General features: G+C 33.6%; 1 protein-coding gene across 1 annotated transcript in view; it reads left to right on the top strand.

Moving 5' to 3' along the window:
* The window catches only part of LOC121297123 (teneurin-2-like), a 483736-nt gene that overhangs the window by 123062 nt on the left and 338828 nt on the right, over window positions 1–21846 (top strand). The window contains exon 3 of the mRNA XM_041223184.1: window positions 18721–18990. Within this exon, the coding sequence (XP_041079118.1) occupies window positions 18721–18990 (270 nt within the window). The remainder of the gene's footprint in view (window positions 1–18720; window positions 18991–21846) is intronic.

Raw genomic sequence — 21846 nt, 5'->3', positions numbered from 1 at the left:
TTTGTATTTTTTTTCACTCTGATTATCAGCTGGATTTGAATATCAAGTTACAAGATCAAAAGTTAATTACAATTTTACACTTTAAAGATAGGTTGAAAACACGTGTAACAAAATTGCTATAATCTTGGCTGGAAAAACTGTGTACACTTATAAATAACACACAATGTCACAGCCAGGTGTATTGCAGTTTCTCACATTCCAGGTGTATGTTTTGTAGTACTCTAATTTCCGCCCTCTAAACAGTAGTTCTAATAAAAGGTGCTCAAGACTGACGGCTTTGCCACAGTTATGGATCAAAGAAGTTGCATATACACTAGAAAGAGTCACACATGAAAAAGGCCCTTTATTAACTTGATCAGTATTTGTTTTCAGTAAAGCCTTGCTATTGTTCTTGCATGTTTCTTTGTTGAAAACAGATCACATGACAGAACAAACACTAAATAAGTTTTGTTTGTTTTTTTTTTACTCTCTGTGGCTTGACTGATAGCATTTAGATTAATATACCCACCCACTCAATAACCTTTTAACATGATTTCTTTTTTTTCTGTCTTTGTAGTAGTTTGACAGCAATTGCTTTTCACTGTTTCTAATTCTGGATCTTAATGAATCAACTGTTGATTGCTCAGACAGCATGTATAAGCATATGCCATACACAGCACACACTTTTGTGTAAACAAACTGTCCATTCTACTGCAATGTAAGTTCAATTATAGGAGGCTATGAGGTCCAGTGGTTAAAGAAACATTTGGCTTGTTATCAGCAGGTCCCCAGTTCAAATCCCAGCTCAGCCACCGACTCATTGTGTGACCCTGAACAAGTCACTTAACCTCCTTGTGCTCCATCTTTCGGGTGAGACGTTGTTGTAAGTGACTCTGCAGCTGATACATAGTTCACAAACCCTAGTCTTATATCTTGTAAAGAGTTTTCTGAGGGTGGTCCACTATGAAAGGCGCCATATATATATATATATATATATATATATATATATATATATATATATATATATTAATTTTTTCTAATAATAATTATTATATTATAACAATCAGCCATATATCTCATCCTCTTAAAACAATTCTGTTCATTGAACTTTTTTTTTTTCAAAATCCCGGTGGACAAAATAAAGTTTTGCAATGAGTGGAAACAATTATTCAATTTAAAGACTTTTTTTTAACCTGTATATTAACAGTAAAGTAACATATGGACACCTCAGGGCCTCCAACCCCTGAGAAGTCAATATATTTGGCATATGTGGACACCCTGAAGGGCCTTCTTGCATTTACAATCCTGGTCAAACAGTGGATTTTTTCAGTTTTGCTATCTTCTAGTTCATTTAAGTGTTCTCATCCAATTCGTCATCTTCACTTACTACCTTTAGGATTTTTTTGTGGTAATTGGTCACTCAGTTTTATGGTTATTGTACATCTGTAACTGTAAGCAAGATGGCTACCAGTACTTTAAATTCATTTCAGTGATTTCGAATATGTGACAAGGTTCCAACTGTCCATATCCATCCAATACATGGACAGCTGGAACCTTGGTTGATCAATCACTTTGTTCGTTTTACGTTTCATTGCCAGCCCTGCATTGCAAAATAGAGTTATATGATGGTTATTGTCTCTGTATGGAATCTATGAGCAGTTTAGCCTTCCAACCTTGGTTAGTTTGTCTCTACTTATTTCTTCTCTAATACGTAAAAGGTGCATTTCCCTGTTCCAAGGAAGTTTCACTTGTATCACAATATCACACATCTGATAGATTGATAAAAGCGATGAATGTAGCCACTCAGCAAAAAGTGAGAATTTGGTTCCAATCATCCTGTAGAAATACATCTGTTAGATTGGGATTCATTTACAATGTTAACACAAAACAAGACAAGCCTTGGTAACACAGTAAAGCTGATACATGTATACCATATGAGAATAATAACAATAAAACATACCACAAAAGTACCAGCAATAATACAGTGAATGCTCGTGATTCAGTGTTAGTGTGGCAAAGAAACCGATTGAAATTCTTTGTGGAAGAATGAATCCCATAAATGCAAGCTCTTTTCCCACTGGAAAATGTAAATTCTCATTTACTGGCTTAAGTTCTAAGATCTGAGATACCCCTTCAAAGCTGGGTGACTGACTAGTACAGATCCCAAAGTATGCAAACTTCCTTGATAGCATTCAGGAAAAGAGGGTTTAACTGCAGCAAACAGATACACAAAATCCCAAGATTTTAAATGTGCAATTCTCATTGATTATTTAGGGAGGCTTTGATCTGTAAGTCTTTCAGTTCGATCACCGTACAAGACAGATGAGACTTGGAAGTGTCAAATGTATATAGTATTCAACTGGAAAGAGATTCCAAAAAAACTTCCAATATTTCAATTAATGCTCAGTAGTGGGATTTTTTTTTTTTTTTTTTAAGTTTAAATGAGTGCTAAAGTTTTATAATGATTTTCTTACCTATTTGCCCCCTATTTCTTGTGTCTTTTCGATAAGTATTTGCCAAGAATATTTCTTGGATAACCCCCCCTTGTAGAAACATATTATACCTAACGCAGTATTTGTATGGCAAATATATATACTGTATATATATATATATATATATACATATAATAGTATAAAGCTAATAATCTCGTTATAAATATATATAATGATCATTCTCAAAGAGTTAAGCTATAAGGCACTCGTTACAAATAAGTGTACATAAAATTCCATTATAATTCAATGATAAGGTCATTCTTTGGTACTTAGAATTATGGAATGTATAGTTCCAATAATGTAATTAAACTGATTACCTGCAGCAACACACATTTATCTGTATCTTCCCTTTAAATAATAATTAATATTCACAAAATATTAATTGAAGGGTCAAAGTAACCCACACAGGTTGAGAAAATCAAACTTGAACAATTGAAGAATAAGTTTTTTTTTTTTTTTTTTTGTTAGAACAAATTGATAGAGCTTTCTATTAACTTATTAAATCCTTATTTTCATTTGAATCAAAAATGATACTGGTGTTGGTTCCTGTATTTACGTTCATGTCGGTACTTCCCACATTTTTATTTTAACAGTGAAATACTAACCCACAGTGGCTTATTTAAAAAAAGAAAACAAGTCAGCCATCTTGTTGCAGCAGCCTTTTGAAATGAAAAGCAAAGTAACAGCTGTGTGATAATGACACTCCTGACAGTGGATGAAAGTACTGTCGAGTAGGATAGTATTGATATTATTATCAAATGTATTCAAGGATGCGACAGGTTGAAATCTAGATTAATCAGAATATACTTGATATATTAAAACTTGATTGGGGTCTGTGTGTGCTCTGCTGAAGTCATTTGGATGAGACTCAAAACCAAGGTCTCATTTACCTTCTATGTTTTTTGATCCAACATATTAAAGAAGAAAAAGGACGTTTTCATCCCATCAAAATGTGGTACTAAATCTTCAGAAGTAACGTTTCATATAGAAGATATAGAATCGGAATAGAAATGGAAGTCTTTGAAATCCATTGCAATTAAACAAAGCCAGATGAAAACAAAAGCACATTTTCTCTTGCTCTTATACCAGTGATCCACACTTTTTAGGCTTAAAATGATAAAGGCTCCAGTAACTTCACCGGAAAGATTCTCAGAAAATGCTGAAAGTGATGTTTCCCAATTGCCTGCCGTTGATTTCTTAGATCGTGTATAAGAAAAAAAAAACAATCACATATAAGGCAGATCTGAAAAAAAGATCCAGAACACAGAGGAGAAACGGGTTGTGCATTTCCAAGCTACCATTAAACTGTATGCAGAAGTATGCTGCCTTTTGAAATAAATGGTGCATCAAATGGCAGATATGGTTACATTACATGTCGTTACACATGCACATGCACATGCTTATACAGTACAACTGGGAAGATGAAAACATGTATCGGTCACGCTTTTGAAATCAGGACTTAAAGAATGTATTGGAGTAAGAATACCTCTGTTATGCACAAGAACACAGAAATTGGACTATGAAACAATGATCAAAGGTGCTTTGGACTGTTGATGGATGGCCAATGACGCCTGTACCTTCTGCCAGTTCTATTGTTAATGCTTGTCTACTTTTTATTCCTTAAGGATATTATCTTCAGGTATTACAGCTTTTGGGGTCTTACAGTCCTGGGTTTGTAAATTACAGATGATGTGATTGTGCTTCGATTACAAACTATTTCACTCAATGTTTTTCCTTCTTTATGCAAGTCAAGGCTGTTATAATTCTGGAAAACACTAGTGGAGGGGTTGATTAAATTGTTGATGCTCATAATACATCAATAGCTTTAAATTCACAATCACCACCCATTGCATCATTTTTTTAAATGTGTTTGCTTAACTGGAAATAAAGACTAAAGACTGCTTATTTTTTGCCATTAAAATACAGTAGTGCTCTTTGTTTACCCAGGTCATGTAAATAAACATGCTCTCTTCTAGAATATTTGTGTGATAAATGTAATAAAATATACTTTTTTAAATCAATTTGTCAGTTCAAACTACAAGACCACTGCAACTCGCAAATACCTTCATAGTGGTCAATTCAATGATACTTTAATCCACATCCAAACCAGTGCTTAAAACGCTACAATTAGTTTAATTCCTATATGACACTTTGTTGTCAGTCGGTATTTACTTTGCTGGTATATGGAAATAATGGCTCGGGGGACTTGATTATACTCCTACACCAATTAAAATATGTGAACAGCATTGCATATTCTAAAATGTTGTTGTGATTAACTGTGGTCTTTGTTATCCATGGGCTGCTATATTTATAAATGTCAAACATGCTGCTACTTCTGAGGTGAACTTTTAATACTCTGGACACGTTTTCAGGCTATTGTTTGTGCAATGCCTCCATAGGTTAGTTATAAAGAAGGACTGCACAGCTGTATTATACGTCATGTCCTGATCAGAACATTTTAGTAGCAACTGCACTTAGAAATCTGTAAACCGCTTCAGCGCCAGAACTTATGCAGGTATGGTATACAGGTACACAGCAACAGAGCAATACACTTCGTCGTTGATCTCTAAATGTTTTCAATGTGTTCACATCACTCTGTGCACTCACATCAATATCTGCATGCTTTCAACATGTTCACATCCCTCTGCGTGCTCTCACCAACACAATAATAATGTGCATGTTATTGTTTACAGAGTGTTTTATTATTATTATTATTATTATTATTATTATTATTATTATTATTATTATTATTATTATTATTATTATACATATTATTGAGATACTTCTATAAAAGTCGAGAACAGCTATGGTAGCACGTGTGATATTTGAAATGGGTGAAACCAAAAAAAAAAAAAAAAAAAGTAGATATTTCAGTGTTGCATAAAAAAAAGAAAAGTCTACCAGTTTGAGTTGCTTTTTAAACATGTCCTTTGCATACAGCATTCTTAATTATCAACATTACTTTTCTTTACACAACAGGTGTGGTATCAGTGTTGTGCAGTCTGTAATGCTTGGCTGGCTTCATTTTTTTTAAACAATTTTTTTGTATATTATTGCCAGCTTTTAGTTATCTTTTTCAGTGTTTAAAAATGCACTTACAATTGATATGTAGAATGGGAGCTTCTAATGCTATGCATCAGCAAACACATTTGGCTATAAAAAGGAACAATCCTTAAAATGACATGGTAAATTACTAGTTAAGCTAAGCTAAGCTAAAATACAAAACAAATGTTTGAGTATTTATTTGCGTTTATTAAGCTACGAAAAACCCATACTTGGCCGTTCTATAACATTTACCAATTTATTGGTAGAGAAATTGCACAGAGCTTAAGTATTTGTTTTTGTTTTGTAATCAGAAAGCTGTGATGTGTGTTTGAAGAATGAATGACTTTTGATAAAGCCTTAAAAAAACATCAATGGGTACTTGAATTGATTAATGGCACAAGCAAACTAATAAAAAGCAACCACTGCAGTTAAACCCTTGAAGAATCCTCAAACTAACTTTCTAGGTATGGTCTATATCTTTTATTATTTTTTACATTCCATGTAAAAATGGTTTTTCACACATTTTAAGTGGCTAGGGTGTAGGGAAGTGATTCTTCATCAGTCATTTGGGTTACTGTCAGGTTGAATTCATTTTAAACTCATCTGTGCTTGACACTTGTGGTAGATATTGTTGTTTCCACAAGAGTCAAGGGCATAGATAGAGACATTTTTTCAGTCAGGACAACTCGTGATTTTAAAACAACTCTTTTTTTTTTGTTATCAGATAATAAAAACAGTTAACCTTTAACACTGCATTTTGACTGCCTTGATTTTGACACTCAGGCACTTTGTACTGTTTTGAAATTTTGATTGACATATTTCAGTCATCACTGAGATAGAGGCATTTGGAGAGGCAGTTTGACTAACAACTCCCAGGTGAGGCTGGAAATGAGGATGTAAACTTAAAGCACATACTGACTGTAAAGAAAGGGATTTGTGATTGACTTCATCACAATTGGTAGCTGACACTAATTGAAGGTTGACACACACACACACACACACACACATATATATATATATATATATATATATATATATATATATATATATATATATATTATATATATATAATATATTAGCCCCCACTTGACTAAGAAGGGCCGGGGACCCTGGGTCACACCAAAAACAAACATCAGCTTTACATACATTCACACAGCGGCTTGTCTCACTTTAGTGCAGCACTTTTTTTTTCCTACAGCAGCCCTCTTTGGAGTCAATCTTATGAAGAAAACCTCTTCATTTTTCCACATGTTTTAGCCATCCATGCAATGTAGATTCTGCAACATTTATATTTTTTTGAAACTGCTGCTTGAGTTTCATCTTTTCTTATTCTGTCCACTGTTTTATTTTAACATACCATCCTTCATACTGTATACCTGAAATGTTCACCCAATGTTTTTGCATTTTGGGGGAAATTGGAGCCACAACCTTACTGTGTTGTAACCAATTCCAGGTGTTAAGGTACAAGGCAATTATTACGTTATAATGGGGTGCAAGCCCTGTGTTATATACAATATATATATATATTATTAATATATATATATATATATAATATATATATATATATAATATCGATATGTTGTACATATCTTTCTCAAGGGAGCATGTGTTTGAATCAAAACATTGGAGGTATTTATAGGTTTTTGACAGCACTACTTGTTATTGTTTATATTCAAATCCATGATTTATTCTTACATGATGTAATGGTGTTCTATATATTGTGACATAATTTTTACTTCTGTCTTTAAATCTGTATTAATCCTAATTAACATTATTTTATATAAAATATCTATATTATTCATAATAAAATATTTTAGTATATATATATATATATATATATATATATATATATATATATATATATATATATATATATATATTTATAACATCAATCTCTCTTTCCTACTTTCATCTGAAGAAGAGACCTTTGAGTTCTTGAAAGCTTGTGAATAACTATTATTTAGTTAGTCCAATAAAAGTAATCACATCTCCTTCTCCACTTTATATAAACTTATATTTATATTATCAAGCAATGCTGGCTCTGAAGATCAGCCTTGGTTTGACCTCCCCAGCGCATCAGCATGCACAACTTTTGAAAGAATTTTGTTTATTTATTTATTTAAATTTTGTATATTTATTGGAGTTAATTAGTTCATCCTTCTGTTGAGTCCTGCTTGCATAATCGTGTCCAGTCTATTTATCCATTTATTTTCTTTTATGCTTCTATATGTCACATTGTCTAATTTTAGCTGTTCTAATACTATAAACCTTACATCATTTGTGTCATGCCCTTGACTGGTGAAGTGCTGTGTGTGTATACAAACAAACCAAACACCTATGCCGAAACTGTCTGAGACAATCTCCTTAAGTGGTCTCAGTTTGGTTTATTTAAAATAAACTCCATTAAACAGCAATCGGTTGAAACAAACTGCTAAAACAAATGGGTGAATGGGGTATTATATTAAACTGAAATACTACAGAAATGTTTTTAGAAATAGATGACCCCGTCTCTTATCTTGAACAGCACAGATGGTGGATAATCTGTAGATTATGATAATCTTAAAGCTGAAGAGTACATAATTTTTATTTTTAATGCACTTCAAAGCAAATCTACACTAAAAAAAAAAAAATAAATAAAAAAAAATAAAAAAATTAAGTGCCTATTGCCAGCCCAGTCTTTGCCAGCAAGTCCTCTAGTTTAGCTTGTTCTTGCAGTAGATTTAATATGCTACATACACTCTCCAAAGGTTTAATATAAACTGAATTAATTATGTTGCTCAAATCAATCAATAAATTGATTAAAGTACAGTTTTCCATAATGTGTACTATATATTTTTTAAGGTTTACAGTAATGTAAAATGTAGACCCTCTTCTTGTGTCCGTTATGAAAAGACGGAGCTTTATTTAAGGAGTAATTCTGTGAATATATCTGTTTAATGTAGGATTCAACACATTTTCTCTTCCCTTCACTGTACTTGTTATATAGACAGACTACTCAATGGAATGCTGTGGTTATTACACACAATAGGATGGCTGTAAACATCCACTTTCATTCGGGTATTCTGCATCATGGAATCCCTTCAGAACTCCATGAATCCTGACACTATTGAAATGCAGCGCAACAGTACTAATGTTTGGGCATTAAGCACAGATGAGTGTGAGACTTCTTACCAAAACTGTTTGTGTATTTTACAGCGTCCCATTATTAGCCCTCAAATATAAATGATTCACACTAGCACTTTTTATGTGTATTTAATTTCAGAAGAGTTTTTTTTTGTTTAATTATTTTTCATACTTTTAAGTACCAGTTTTATAAAAGGCAGGGATGCAATATATCCTTCTTTTTATTATTCTTTCTTTTGTTTTATTCAATATTTTGTGCTATACTCCTCTGTATGTAATATTATTACAATTTTCGGATGAAGTAATGAACCAGGTCTGTAATTGCATCATTCATCATTTGCAAAGTGATATCAATAGCTGTCTCAGGGCCCCAGTTGACATTTGTATTTAAACGAATATGAAATAGCTGAGTTCCTAAAAAGGTTCACAGAAATGCAAATCGAGGAATTTAAAGTTTCAAAATAATTCTGTTCAGGACTTTTACCTTCAGCTTGGGTCAGCTTTGTAATTGAGCTGATGTAAATGGTTGATGATTTCCATTCATAATGAAGACTTCCATTTCTAATAAGGATACCAGTCAGACATTAATACATGCAGCCACTAAACAATATGATCATTTTCTTAATACAGAACCATAGTTCTGTATAGAGCTGACACATTTCAATGTGGACACAGAACCACAAGAAATCTTATTTTATCTGTGCAATAACTGACTTACTGATGGAAAAGGGCAACAAGCATTCAGATGGACATCCATATTAGTGTACGCCAAGTATTTATTTTCTAATACAGTGAATTCTCATTAATACAAACTCGGATTAGACAAATTTCCTGACGCATTTACTACAAGTTTCGGACAAAATGTAGCAGTTACTTATTGTGATACAAATTCACTTAGTATATATTTCCTGTTAGTGCTAATTATTTTTTAACCCTCCCAGAAAAGTGGGAAAATGTGATTAAAACAAAACGCACCACTGAATGTAAAGGATATTGGCATCTACATTAGCAAGTTAATATGCTGTTCGGGGACTACAGAACCCATAATGCATTTCGAGCTGCCATAGAGCTCAAACAAACGTGCACTATTCTTGCATATCAAGAAAAAGAAAGATGTTGCCACAGATTTCAACATTTCCACTAACACTTTGTCAACCATTCAAAAAAAAAAAAAAAAAAAAAACATTCATGTGATACTGTAGCAATAAAAACGGACACATTTGGCTTTAGATTCCTAGATCTTTTTTTTTTTTTTTTTTTTTTTTTGATGAGCCCTTGAAATTTATACTAAACAGAATTGACTATTTGGTGATTGAAGCGATGTCCCAAGCTCCAGTTACAGAATCATATTTAACCTTCTGTAGGCTTAGTAGCAGCATATATCTGCCAAAAAAGAGCCCCCGTTGAACCACGCTCTTGGGGTTCATCATGTTTCTACAATCTCTGTGTTTCTAATAACTGCAAATACACTGTAATAACTTAGTAGATCTAAGTTGCTAGCATCTTTTGTAATCACACTGCATTTGCACAGAAATGTGTGCATTTACAATATAATTACTATGTAACCACACATACAATTACATTTGTGGAAAGAATTACGAAATAAAAATAAGAGGAAAGTGCTACGCAAAATTGATTAGCGTTTTTTTTTAACTGATTAATTTAATAGATATAGATATATAGATCAAAGCTCACTAGAAGTCTGAGGGTGCAGAGGATCTGTTTCATATCAAACTGCCTCATGTAACTGTTTAAAAAAAACACACACACACACACACACACATATACATTTGTAAATCTTTCTATATAAATACAAAACATCTATACTGTGTACATTAATTTAAGAATGCTATAAAGACATTACCCAAGTAGCTGAAACAGCTTGACATACCTAAATCTGCAGAACACTGAAAAATAAACTATGGACGAATGTCATAAACAGACTCAAAGGGATTTTATTATAGTCTAACAAAATGAACATGTTTGTGGGACACTAAAAATTGATGGAGAATCTAAAAAAAAGTATTTAAATCACTGGAGACTGCAGCTTTGTTTTGTAAATGAAGTGTTTGTTAGTGGTGCTGTTACTTTGTTAATCATGAAACTAAAACTGGCATTAAAGGAATAAAATGTACAGTCAGGGATTATGGAACAGCTTCCCACAGTAGCTGAATAAATAACTCAGTTACAGCAAATAACAAAGTCCAATGAGCAAACCACTGCTGATAAACTGTTGTGAAGAACAGAAAACGACACAGATGTTTAAATACTGGTGGTGTGTGAGTTATTCTGGGAGCGCTTGTTAATGCTATGTAGATGTTAGTTGAGGATTTAGTGTAGGATTTTTTATCATTATCGCTTGTCTTAGCAAGCTATAAGCTCGAGACTCCTTAGCAGCAACTAAAAAAGATGATCATAAGCATTCAAGGTTTTGAATTCAGTCATGATCTGAGATTATGTATTTTACTTGTAGCAAGCTAGCAGATCACATAGTTCCCCAGCAAGTGTCTTTGATATATATATATATATATATATATATATATATATATATATATATATATATATATATATATATATATATATATATATAACTGACTCCTGAGGAAAATGGGGGGGGGTATAAAATGTTATGTCCCATGACATTATCAGTGACTCATTATGTCAATCCAGTCCTGACTTCAGAGAGGAACAAAGAGATTTGTATCTCAAAGCCTTGCTTTTAATTTCATATTTATGAGCTTGTTGCTTTGAAGTGTTTATCTGGTGGTGTGCAGAAACACGAGCAAACACAGCCCGTGACTGTGTCCAAGTGTCTAATTCGCTAAATACTCACCCAGCGCCTTCACAGGCTAACCCTTGCGGCACAAACGCTTTCACTATTGTAAAATAATTCCCTTTGAATTATACCATTAAACCAACAGTAATACATGAAGCAACAATGTAGTTTTTTTGATTCAACAAGAAAAAAGTATATTGTGACATTTTGAGAACTAGCTTCTGTGTCTCTTTAGTTAACAAATAAAGGTATGTTTTATTTAATTGAGGATACAGGTCTCCCACATTACATGATACAATGGTGTGGTTTACATGTAGTTTAGACACTCAAAATTCTCCATTGACGTGACAATGTCACATAGTGTACACATATCAAATTCTCCATTGTTATGAGATTGTGACGTTTCACACACGTATCAAAGGCGGGGTTTACATGCAAGTTTAGTATAGTGCATTCATGACGTGTCACGCACAAATGACGCATGATTGTGCTGGTTCCAAAAGTGGACGGCAAAAAAAGAGTGCGACTTAAATGCCATTACACTTTGGTAAAGCACAGTAAAGTGCACGCTAACTGGCCTAATTAGTCCCATAGCAAAATACTTTGAGATAGACTTTCATGAAGTATCATGATATCTCCTCCACTTCACCTATATAAAAGAACGCTCTTCTCAGGGAATGTTGGTGCCACCCTGTTGTCCTCCTCTGTAGCGTAAGATTTTCCTTATCTCAATCTTACTAATACAAATCAGTTAAATATCCATCCATTATTATCAATCCGCTTCTCCTGGTGAGAATCGCGGCTAAATTATTATATATATATATATATATATATATATATATATATATATATATATATATATATATATATATATATATAATTGTATACAGAGATGTTGATTTAAACCAATACAATGGTGTCAACAGTTTATAACATTATTTATTCATTCCAGTGTATTTATGAACGATGCATGAAAACTACTAGCATTATTATCATAATAATAATACTACGAATAATGTAGCTTTTTTCCCGCAGGATGTTTCAAACTTCCATCCCTTCTGACAACACGCAACACCAGGTCTGCTGGATGGATGAGGAAACTTGTTCCCTCCTCCAAATTATTACAGATTTGGGGGGTATAGATGAACTGGATCAATCTCGCCAAAGCAATGCCACCATTTTCACCCGTATTACTGGTGCTCTGGCTGAACTTGGTATAAACAGAGCGCTCCTTCAGGTACGAGATAAATTCAAGAAAATGAAATATCTGTACTTGAAGGAGAGACAACGCTTGCAGTCCTCCGGTCAAAGCTCGAGGACCCAATTTCGGTTCTAGGAGGAAATGCACCGGTTTATGGGTGACCGGCCAGTGGCAGTGGCATCGAACCATTTGCTGGAATCCTCATCCTCCCAGACGTCCTGTGATTGCGCCAGCCATCATTTACTTTTCTAAACTAAAATATGCTGCAATTGTAAAGTACAGAAATCTATATTATTATTTTTAACCGTTTTAACTGCAAGCTCTTTGCATTCTAAACAGATGGGGGGTAACCTTCTCTTCACCTCTGCCTAGCACGTAAAACCTCTTGTAAACTCCTATGCATTTTTGAACATAAGAACATAAGAAAGCTTACAAACGAGAGGAGGCCATTCAGCCCATCTTGCTCGTTTGGTTGTTAGTAGCTTATTGATCCCACAATCTCATGAAGCAGATTCTTGAAGGATCCCAGTGTGTCAGCTTCGTTAACATTACTGGGGAGTTGGTTCCAGATCCTCACGATTCTCTGTGTAAAGAAGTGCCTCTTATTTTCTGTTCTGAATGCCCATTTGTCTAATCTCCATTTGTGACCCCTGGTCCTTGTTTCTTTTTTCAGATTGAAAAAGTCCCTTGGGTCGACATTGTCAATACCTTTTAGAATTTTGAATGCTTGTATTAGGTCGCTGCGTAGTCTTCTTTGTTTAAGACTGAATAGATTAAATTATTTTAGCCTGTATGCATATGGTATGCCTTTTAAACCTGGAATAAATCTGGTCGCTCTTCTTTGCACTCTTTCTAGAGCAGCAATATCTTTTTTGTAGTGAGGTGACCAGAACTGAACAAAATGTTCAAGATGAGGTCTTACTAATGCATTGTACAGTTTTAATATTATTTCCCTTGATTTAAATTCAACACTTTTCACAATATAGCTGAGCATCTTGTTGGCCTTTTTTTATAGCTTCCCCACATTGTCTAGATGAAGACATTTCTGAGTCAACACAAATTTATTTTTCAGATTCCTTCTCCAATTTCAGTATCTCCCATATGATATTTATAATGCACATTTTTATTTCCTGCGTGCAGTACCTTACACTTCATGTTACACTAGTTTTAAGTACTATCTATCATGGTTATCACAAAATATATTCAGTTAGCATTGCTGGGAATGTGTGTCAGTGGTCTTCTTATATTATTACCATTCTCAGCACTATAGGCATCTATCGAGTTGAGGTTAAATCTCTTAACTAATTCGTCTTGTTTCACAAGAACGAAATCATGAAAAAGAAACGGAAAAAAACAAAAACAAACAAAAAAAAAAAAAAAAAAAAACAGTTGTTTATACGAATTTACCGGTATATTGGATCCAGAATAATACAATATACAACGACATTCTGCTGGCGAAAGCCTTGCGCCATCCCTGTGGAATTCAGATGCAGGTATTTTATTATTATTATTATTATTATTATTATTATTATTATTATTATTATTATTATTATTATTATTATTATTATTATTATTATTATCATCTATCATTAACGTAAAGTGTTGGATTTTAGATCCATTTGTAGATTACCACAAGGATCAGAATTGCTGAAGCTACTCTTCTGTAGGGAAACTTTGATATAGTTTAGATGTAGGTGTATAATATGTATACGAATATATATGCAGTCCGTTTTTTTTTTTGTTTTTTTTTTGCATATAATACATGGCTAGTGTAACGGGCTGTGTTATTTAATGCTTTTCTTTCTATCTATGTAATGACATGCGTGGGTTTTAGTTTTGTTTTCTTCGCTTATTTTATTTTGAGGTAGGCTGCACTCGTTCTCGATATCAGTAGATGCGCAAGACCAACATGAAACGCTGCCAGACGTGTTTAAACATATCTAAGAATCTCTCTCCCTAAAAGAAAAATACATTCGGAAAGGTACTGCCAAAACAGCTTGCCAAACGGTGAGACTTATTTTTATTTGTGCATGTAAATCATGCCATTCTGTTACTTTCGTTTTACGTTTCATGGATAACACACTGCTCTTTTGACTTTTTCATCTTACTCCTAGTGTTTTTGGCTGAACGGTAACATTCCATAAATCATGTGACATGAGGCAAGCCTTTTGCTGACATAAATAATGCTGTTATCCAGGTGATGTTGGCCGTAGCTTTAACAACTTTTGCTGGGGTTAGCATAAAAGTTCAGCCTTCTTATTCTGATTATATGTTGGCGAGGTAGATTTTATAAAATGTGAATAAGGAGAGCTGGGGATAACTCTCAGCCGTAAATCACAGTGATTGTTCTGACCATACCTAAATAAACGAAACACTTTCGTCGAGTTAAACTTTAAAATAAAACAAAAAAATATATATAATTATAAAAAAAAAATAAGGTAACCTGCTTTTGACATTTTATAATTGTATACAACTCTTTTACATTACAGGCACTGTTATGCACTGAGCTCACTGCATTGTAAACCCTTAATTCATGAAAGGCATTTTTTTTTTTTTTGTAACTATATGTAAAGATAATACATACATGTAGCTAATCGTACCTTGACTACATTCTTCACAATAAAGTGGGATGTGTACAACAATAAGAGGCTAGTTTTTCTCTTCTCATGCCAGCAACACATTTGAACAGAAGCAGTTGGAATCTGTTTCACAGTGACCATTGTGACAGAGTTAACCAATAGTGATCATAGTGCTATTTGCAATGTTTGTGTTTTCCTGGTTTCCTTGTTTGAAAAACTGTCCAGCATCCTTTGGTACTCCCATTCCAACTGCCGTGTGTCTCGTGATTTCTGGAATTGTCACATGTTTCATTAGAACAAAAGATATTTAAAGGGTAAGCATGATGGCAATCTGAATATAATGATCAAATAATAATAGTAATATTTCCTATAATGTGGCCCCTTTATTGCCAAGAACTTTAGCCGAGCGCTATATACAAGCTAAAAAGTACCATGAATACACCTTTATGGCTTTTAACACACCATTAAATGTATACGACTTTTACGTGCTTCTGCTTTATGAATTTATCCTTCAGTGTTGGAGGTGAGAGGGTGTATTTCAAAATCACAAAGTCATTTGATATTGATTTCTCCAAATGGCCTCTTCATTAGATGCAGAATTAATTTTAAGCTCATTTGAAGGTGTTTCCAACAGCATTAGTATGCTGCAGCGTTCATCGTTCTCCTTTCTTTGTGCACAGACTCACCTTCCTTTCAATTTCCACCCTTGTCCCTGCTTTTTCTTTTGTTATTTGCTCTTGAGGCAACTTTCACACTTTCTTATCTCAATTGTAACCACCACAGTTTTTAAAATGCTGCTTTCCCTTAACTGCATTACAGATTTTTAAATGTACAGCCTAGCATGTTAACTTTCTTGACCCAAGATGTTTCTAAATATGTTTTAACATTTATGTAGGAGGCAAGCCGATTGTCACCCAGTTAAATTTAGCTTGTATTGTACAGCAATTATCTATATATGTTTTCATAAGATGGCTCTCATGGCTCAAACAATTACACTTTTTTAAAATTTTTAATCATACATGTTATTTATTTTTACATTACCTACCAGGGCTGATGCTTTGTTCGATTTACACAGAGGGAAAACGACTTTTTTGTTTGAGATTTGAGAATGAGAGGAAGCTTTAAATAGAGTTGATAGGGTGCAAATGACCTCCCATAGAGGACTTGGTTTTAGAGTTGCATGAACAAGAATAAAAAGTAGAGACCTGCAGCACTCCTTCAAGGCCTCTTCATTATTCCAGCTGTAATTGTTCTTGAAAATGGAATCACTGTCTGTGTGATTTAAAGTAACTCTATTCCCTATCTACATAGTTCAGAAGGCAGTTTTGAATATGTACTAGTGACATAGTCTACTGCATGTCCGTTGGTATGGGAGACCTGCTCGCGATGAGCCTGGATTATTGATCCATTTGTATATTATTCTTGATTTCACAGACCTGTTTACAAGAAAGAATGTACTACGTTACTGTGATTAATGCCAATAAATCTTTTGAACAATACAATATATATATATATATATATATATATATATATATATATATATATATATATATACACACACACACACACACACACACACACACACACACACACAGTATGTGGAAGTGATCTTAACCTAGGTTATGTAATAATAGTGAACAATTTCCTCAATTGGGTTCTTCAGTCCAACATCCAGATATAAACATGTCTTTAACACACCCTTGAGGCATGCAAAATTTGAAACTCTCATGGTAACATTAAATATGCCCTTAACTGAAACATACATTTGTGTGCTTTATTGAAAGTCATTATAGGACTTGGATATATCGTGGGTCATAAAATGCTGCTGTATTTCGCAGACACATGCCAATCTCAGTATCCTTTGCGCTTTGGGCAATTTTGTTTTATTAATATTTTTCTACTCTGAGGGGGCTCAAAAATAATTAGCACAAACAGAAAATGTGTGTAAAGTGAATTTGTATTCTAAGAAATAATTTACAACAAGCGACTGCTAAATGTGTCAGGGACCTTGTAGAAATTTCATATAAATCAGTCTAATCTGAGTTTGTTTTAACAAGAATTGACTACATATGTTTTGATGATACAAAAAGATTTTGTGTTATAATTTCATACTTGGTGTGCAAGGTGTTTTTTATTTTTATAAGATATGTCATCTTGTGCAGTTAGGGTGGATCTGGCTGCTCAATCTGTGAATACTTTCTGTTATAACAGGAATCGCCTTACACAGGACATTATTTATTATAAACCACAAACGTGAATATTGTACCCAGGAACCTAATAAAGGAATGTCAAAAAAATGGTGTTTAAAAAAAACAAAAAAACTTCCATGTTCTATGATCAGGATGACCTTTATCCCTTTGCGGTCCAACATTACAATTTTTCCTTTCCGGTCCGATGTTGGACCATATCTGACATCATCAAAAAGACGTCGAGCACAGGTCCCTAGTCGTTTTTTCTCCAGGAAAAGCAGAAAAAAGCTTTCAATGACAGAGTGAGGCCTATAGAAGCCGAGAGACGGCAAAAAAGGAGGCAATCTGAGCAATACGCCACATACATAACACGGACATAAACAAACAAGATAGCTGCTTCCGCATCCAGCACTCAAAGAATATCACGGACATATGCCAAGCTTTTTGAGATGTTACAGTAATAAAATAATGACTTGGATAGCATTATTGAGGAGCTGGTGATAAAACGAGTGATCAGGAGATGATTTATCAGTATGCACTACTATGAAGGGATTTGTGATAAATACAGCAAACAAGGGGGTGTGTGGGGCTGGAGATGCAGTACTGAGTGTCCTGTTGATGTGCAGTGCCTTTTAAACCTGTTTTACTATGAATAAAATTATTTTTAAACAGCATGTGTAAAATAAACATCGTGTGTGAAAATAAATTGGACCTGACGCACCTGACAGACGCTGAATAAATGGACCACAAAGGGTTATACACAAGAAACATTTTGATAAACCCTTAACTGTGATTGGTTGATTTTGTCATATATGATTCATAATTTAAGAAATTATGTAAAAATAATGGTATACTTTTGCCAAAATCTAGAAATACAAAAAATAAACTTAATTACAATGACCAGGAGCCTTCTGAAGACATTGAAAAAGACTTCTAGTTGAAACGTTTTGTCGTTGCATTTAAGTTTCTTTTAATATTGCTAAATCTGTCACTATTAGTATTGTTTAATAGTTGTAGGTACTACTGAATCTGGACTGGACAAATCACTCAGAAAGACAATAAAACAAATATGTCAAACAAAGGCAGATATTTTTTTCCATCTGGTGTATACTAATAGGTACATAACATCTGAAGTACTTTTAAACAAGGAAAGAAAATAATTTAATAATTTATTTACTAATCAACAGAATTAGATTCCTCCATTTTAGCTTTAACAATCACTATTACAATTTATATTTTGTGTTCATTTATGTTTGTTTTGTTTTGTAATGATGGGAAATTATTTCATTGGCATGCTTTTTTATTTTTTTGTTCATTGTTCTGGATTTTTTTTTAGGTAACTTTACGCTGGCTGAGCTGGGGATTCGCGAGCCCACCCCCCATCAGGGTGGTTATAGCTCTGACATGGGGCTGCTGCACCACGGCTACTCCCTGAGCGTGGGCTCGGACGCAGACACCGACACGGAGGGCGCCATGTCTCCAGAACATGCCATTAGGTTGTGGGGAAGAGGAATAAAATCCCGGCGCAGCTCTGGTCTTTCGAGTCGTGAGAACTCCGCCCTTACACTGACAGATTCAGAAAATGACAAGTCTGATGATGAATCAGGTAGGGACGTTTCCCATCACCTTGTCTTCCTTTACCCTTGTTTGTCAGTGACAATGACACAAGTAAAAAAAAAAAAAAAAAAGAGTACCGCAGTTCTTATTAAAAACCAGCAACTCCGATAAAAAGCCACATTTTGGATACCAAATAGACAGTTCAATGAATGCCTTATTCATACTGAAATAATCTTCCTTCATCCTTTATTGTGTTACCAGTAGGTATAATACTTCTCTTTACTTCATATAATGGGATTGGCAGTTTTTCATGGTATGCCCTCTGCCACAACACTAAAAACTTTAAATAACAACTTGTATTTTAAATAATTTTCATTACACATTGCATAATATAAGTTTATTAAAAAAATACATGGTTTCTGTTGATATTACAGTTCAAATGGTATTTAAGGGTGCTGAAAATGGTTTGAATACACATTGCATTATCTCTCACTAGCACTAAAGCACTCTCAGAAATCCCTTATTTTAATTTCACGGTCTGGGTTTTTTAAATTTTTGTTATTTTTATTTATTTCCACTCATGTGAAGCGTACTATTCTTAGTACAGTAATATATTCCCTTCTAATGTTACAGTATGTGGACTAGAAGCCTAGTCCAAAGTCCTGTTTTGAAATAAACACATCTCTTCTTCCAACTTATACATTGGCTTGTTTTTTTTTTCTCTTGGGATATTAAAATAATTGGTTCTGTGCTTTAGGTAAACCGCTTCCTGTGCTATAGGTCAATCTCGGTCCAGTGGTCTGGCTGGTGTCATAACATGTGACCTACAACAAGAAGTAACTGGGTTCCAGCAATCAATGGGTAAACTTCAGAACTATTGCACACCCAAGAGAAAAATAATATGCATATATAAATGTAAGGGGCGTCATTGATAAGTTTGCCAATGTATAAGCAAGGTAAGACAATTGATGTCAAGCTTTGGTTAGCTCTGTCATTACTTACTATTCAATGCCACCTGGGATTGGCAAGTTTAAACTACACCTTTTTATTTCAAATGGTGAAAGGTACTTTAAAGTATACAATTCTATACAGCTATGCCCACAAGTTTAGCATCACCCTATAGAATTAACTAATTGTGCTTCATAAAGTCAAATGAAACCTGCTGTAATGTTCCGTTAACATATTAGTTTCCCATATACTTAACAGAAAACTGACAAATTGAAAAATGTGACATTTCGAAGTCTAACATGAAATACTGTATGACTATTATGGCTTCCAGTCGACTTTTACGATATCATTTAGTAGTTTCTTTGATTGCATGATGTTAAATACAAGATCTAAATTATGTTCATATAGTTTCTTTCTTTTTTTTATAATGTCTCAATCCTAAAATTCTAGGTGATGTAAAACCTTTGTCCATAGCTGTACAAGTAATGCCTTTTGACCAGAATGCCAGAGGCTCAGTATTGAGTCTGGAAGAAGCGACCAGCCAGCTCTTTAATATTAGACTGTATGTTTTGCATCTGCGTACCACCTATCTCTAGTTATGTTCAAAGTAGCTCAACGTGATTTGTAGTCAGGGAGCAGACACATATACATTTAATGAAGAATAAGTCATCACATTAAAAGTCTAGAATTTGAAAATAAACACAGAAGAATGGGATTTTAAAGTTAAACAATTGGATGTTAATTAACATTAATTATTTAAACTGTTGACAGAGAATGTTTAGGAACTCCATCGATAGTGAGTTCTGATGGTAAAGTTAGAGTACAAAGCGACATTCTGAATAAAACTAGAATTGTATCTTCAATAGGAAGATGATTAGTCTTCATTCTAAATTAGAATCTGTTCATTGACTAACATCTGTGGTTTAGGTAAAATATACATTTTGCAATGCGTGTTTTGGTGTATTTACTGGCACGTGAACAAGTGCTTTTAATTCAATTTGTAAATGACAAATGGAAAGCAACACTGCCTTTTTTGTTAAATAGCTATTTGAATCATTTAAAGTTCAATTGTACTATAATTCTTCCATTTGAAATAGCAATAAAACTGCTCTCACTTCATAGTCAGTCATTATTACACATACATGCAGATTAATGTTTCATTGTGAACTAAAGGACAGAATGGCTGTCTTTTTAAAGAAAAACACATTCTAATTGTTGTGATTGTAATTTGATTCAAATATGCTTCTTCCAATTGTTTTTAAGTAGAAAATCCAATAATATGAGTGTCTTAAAAAACAATTTTATTAAGATCACTCTAAAACAAGATAAGCAGTCACATACAGAATTGTATTACTCCGTTTTTAAAATATTGGTTTCAAAGAAAGCAAGATAAGCCATTGATTGTGATTTTATTTCATTTTTTTTTTCTTTTTACCAATTTTGAGAAATCAACAACTACATTTAATAAATGCAGTTATGTATTCTTTTTTTGTTTGTTTTACAAAAACAAACAAAAAATAGACTGTGATTTGTTGTTAAAATCAGCGTAAATGCTCCTGGTGTACATTACAGTATATTTAATGTGTTCAATTGTGTGATTTGGGTTTGAAACATTTCTTTTTTTCATGTCGGAATGCAAGAGAGGAGGCTTAATCACAAATGTAGTGTCTGCCCCATTTAACTGCAGTGATATTGTGGCACCATTGTCTTCACAAGATTAAGCAGCTGCATAGTTGGTAATGAATATTAATTCTAACCCATGCCTGCTTTCAAAGTATATAAGTTTGTGTTTAACACATATGAAATATAACCATGGGTGCTCCAATTTATTTCCATTCTTATGTGATAAATTATATTTTTTATTCCTGATATCAAAATTGTATCTGTAAACAGAATGACACCCCATTGTGTGTGTGTGTGTGTGTGTGTGTGTGTGTGTGTGTGTGTGTGTGTGTGT

This window comes from Polyodon spathula, chromosome 22 (assembly GCF_017654505.1).
Source record: "Polyodon spathula isolate WHYD16114869_AA chromosome 22, ASM1765450v1, whole genome shotgun sequence".
Lineage (NCBI taxonomy): Eukaryota > Metazoa > Chordata > Actinopteri > Acipenseriformes > Polyodontidae > Polyodon > Polyodon spathula.
This window is presented reverse-complemented; position numbering and strand designations above follow the sequence as displayed.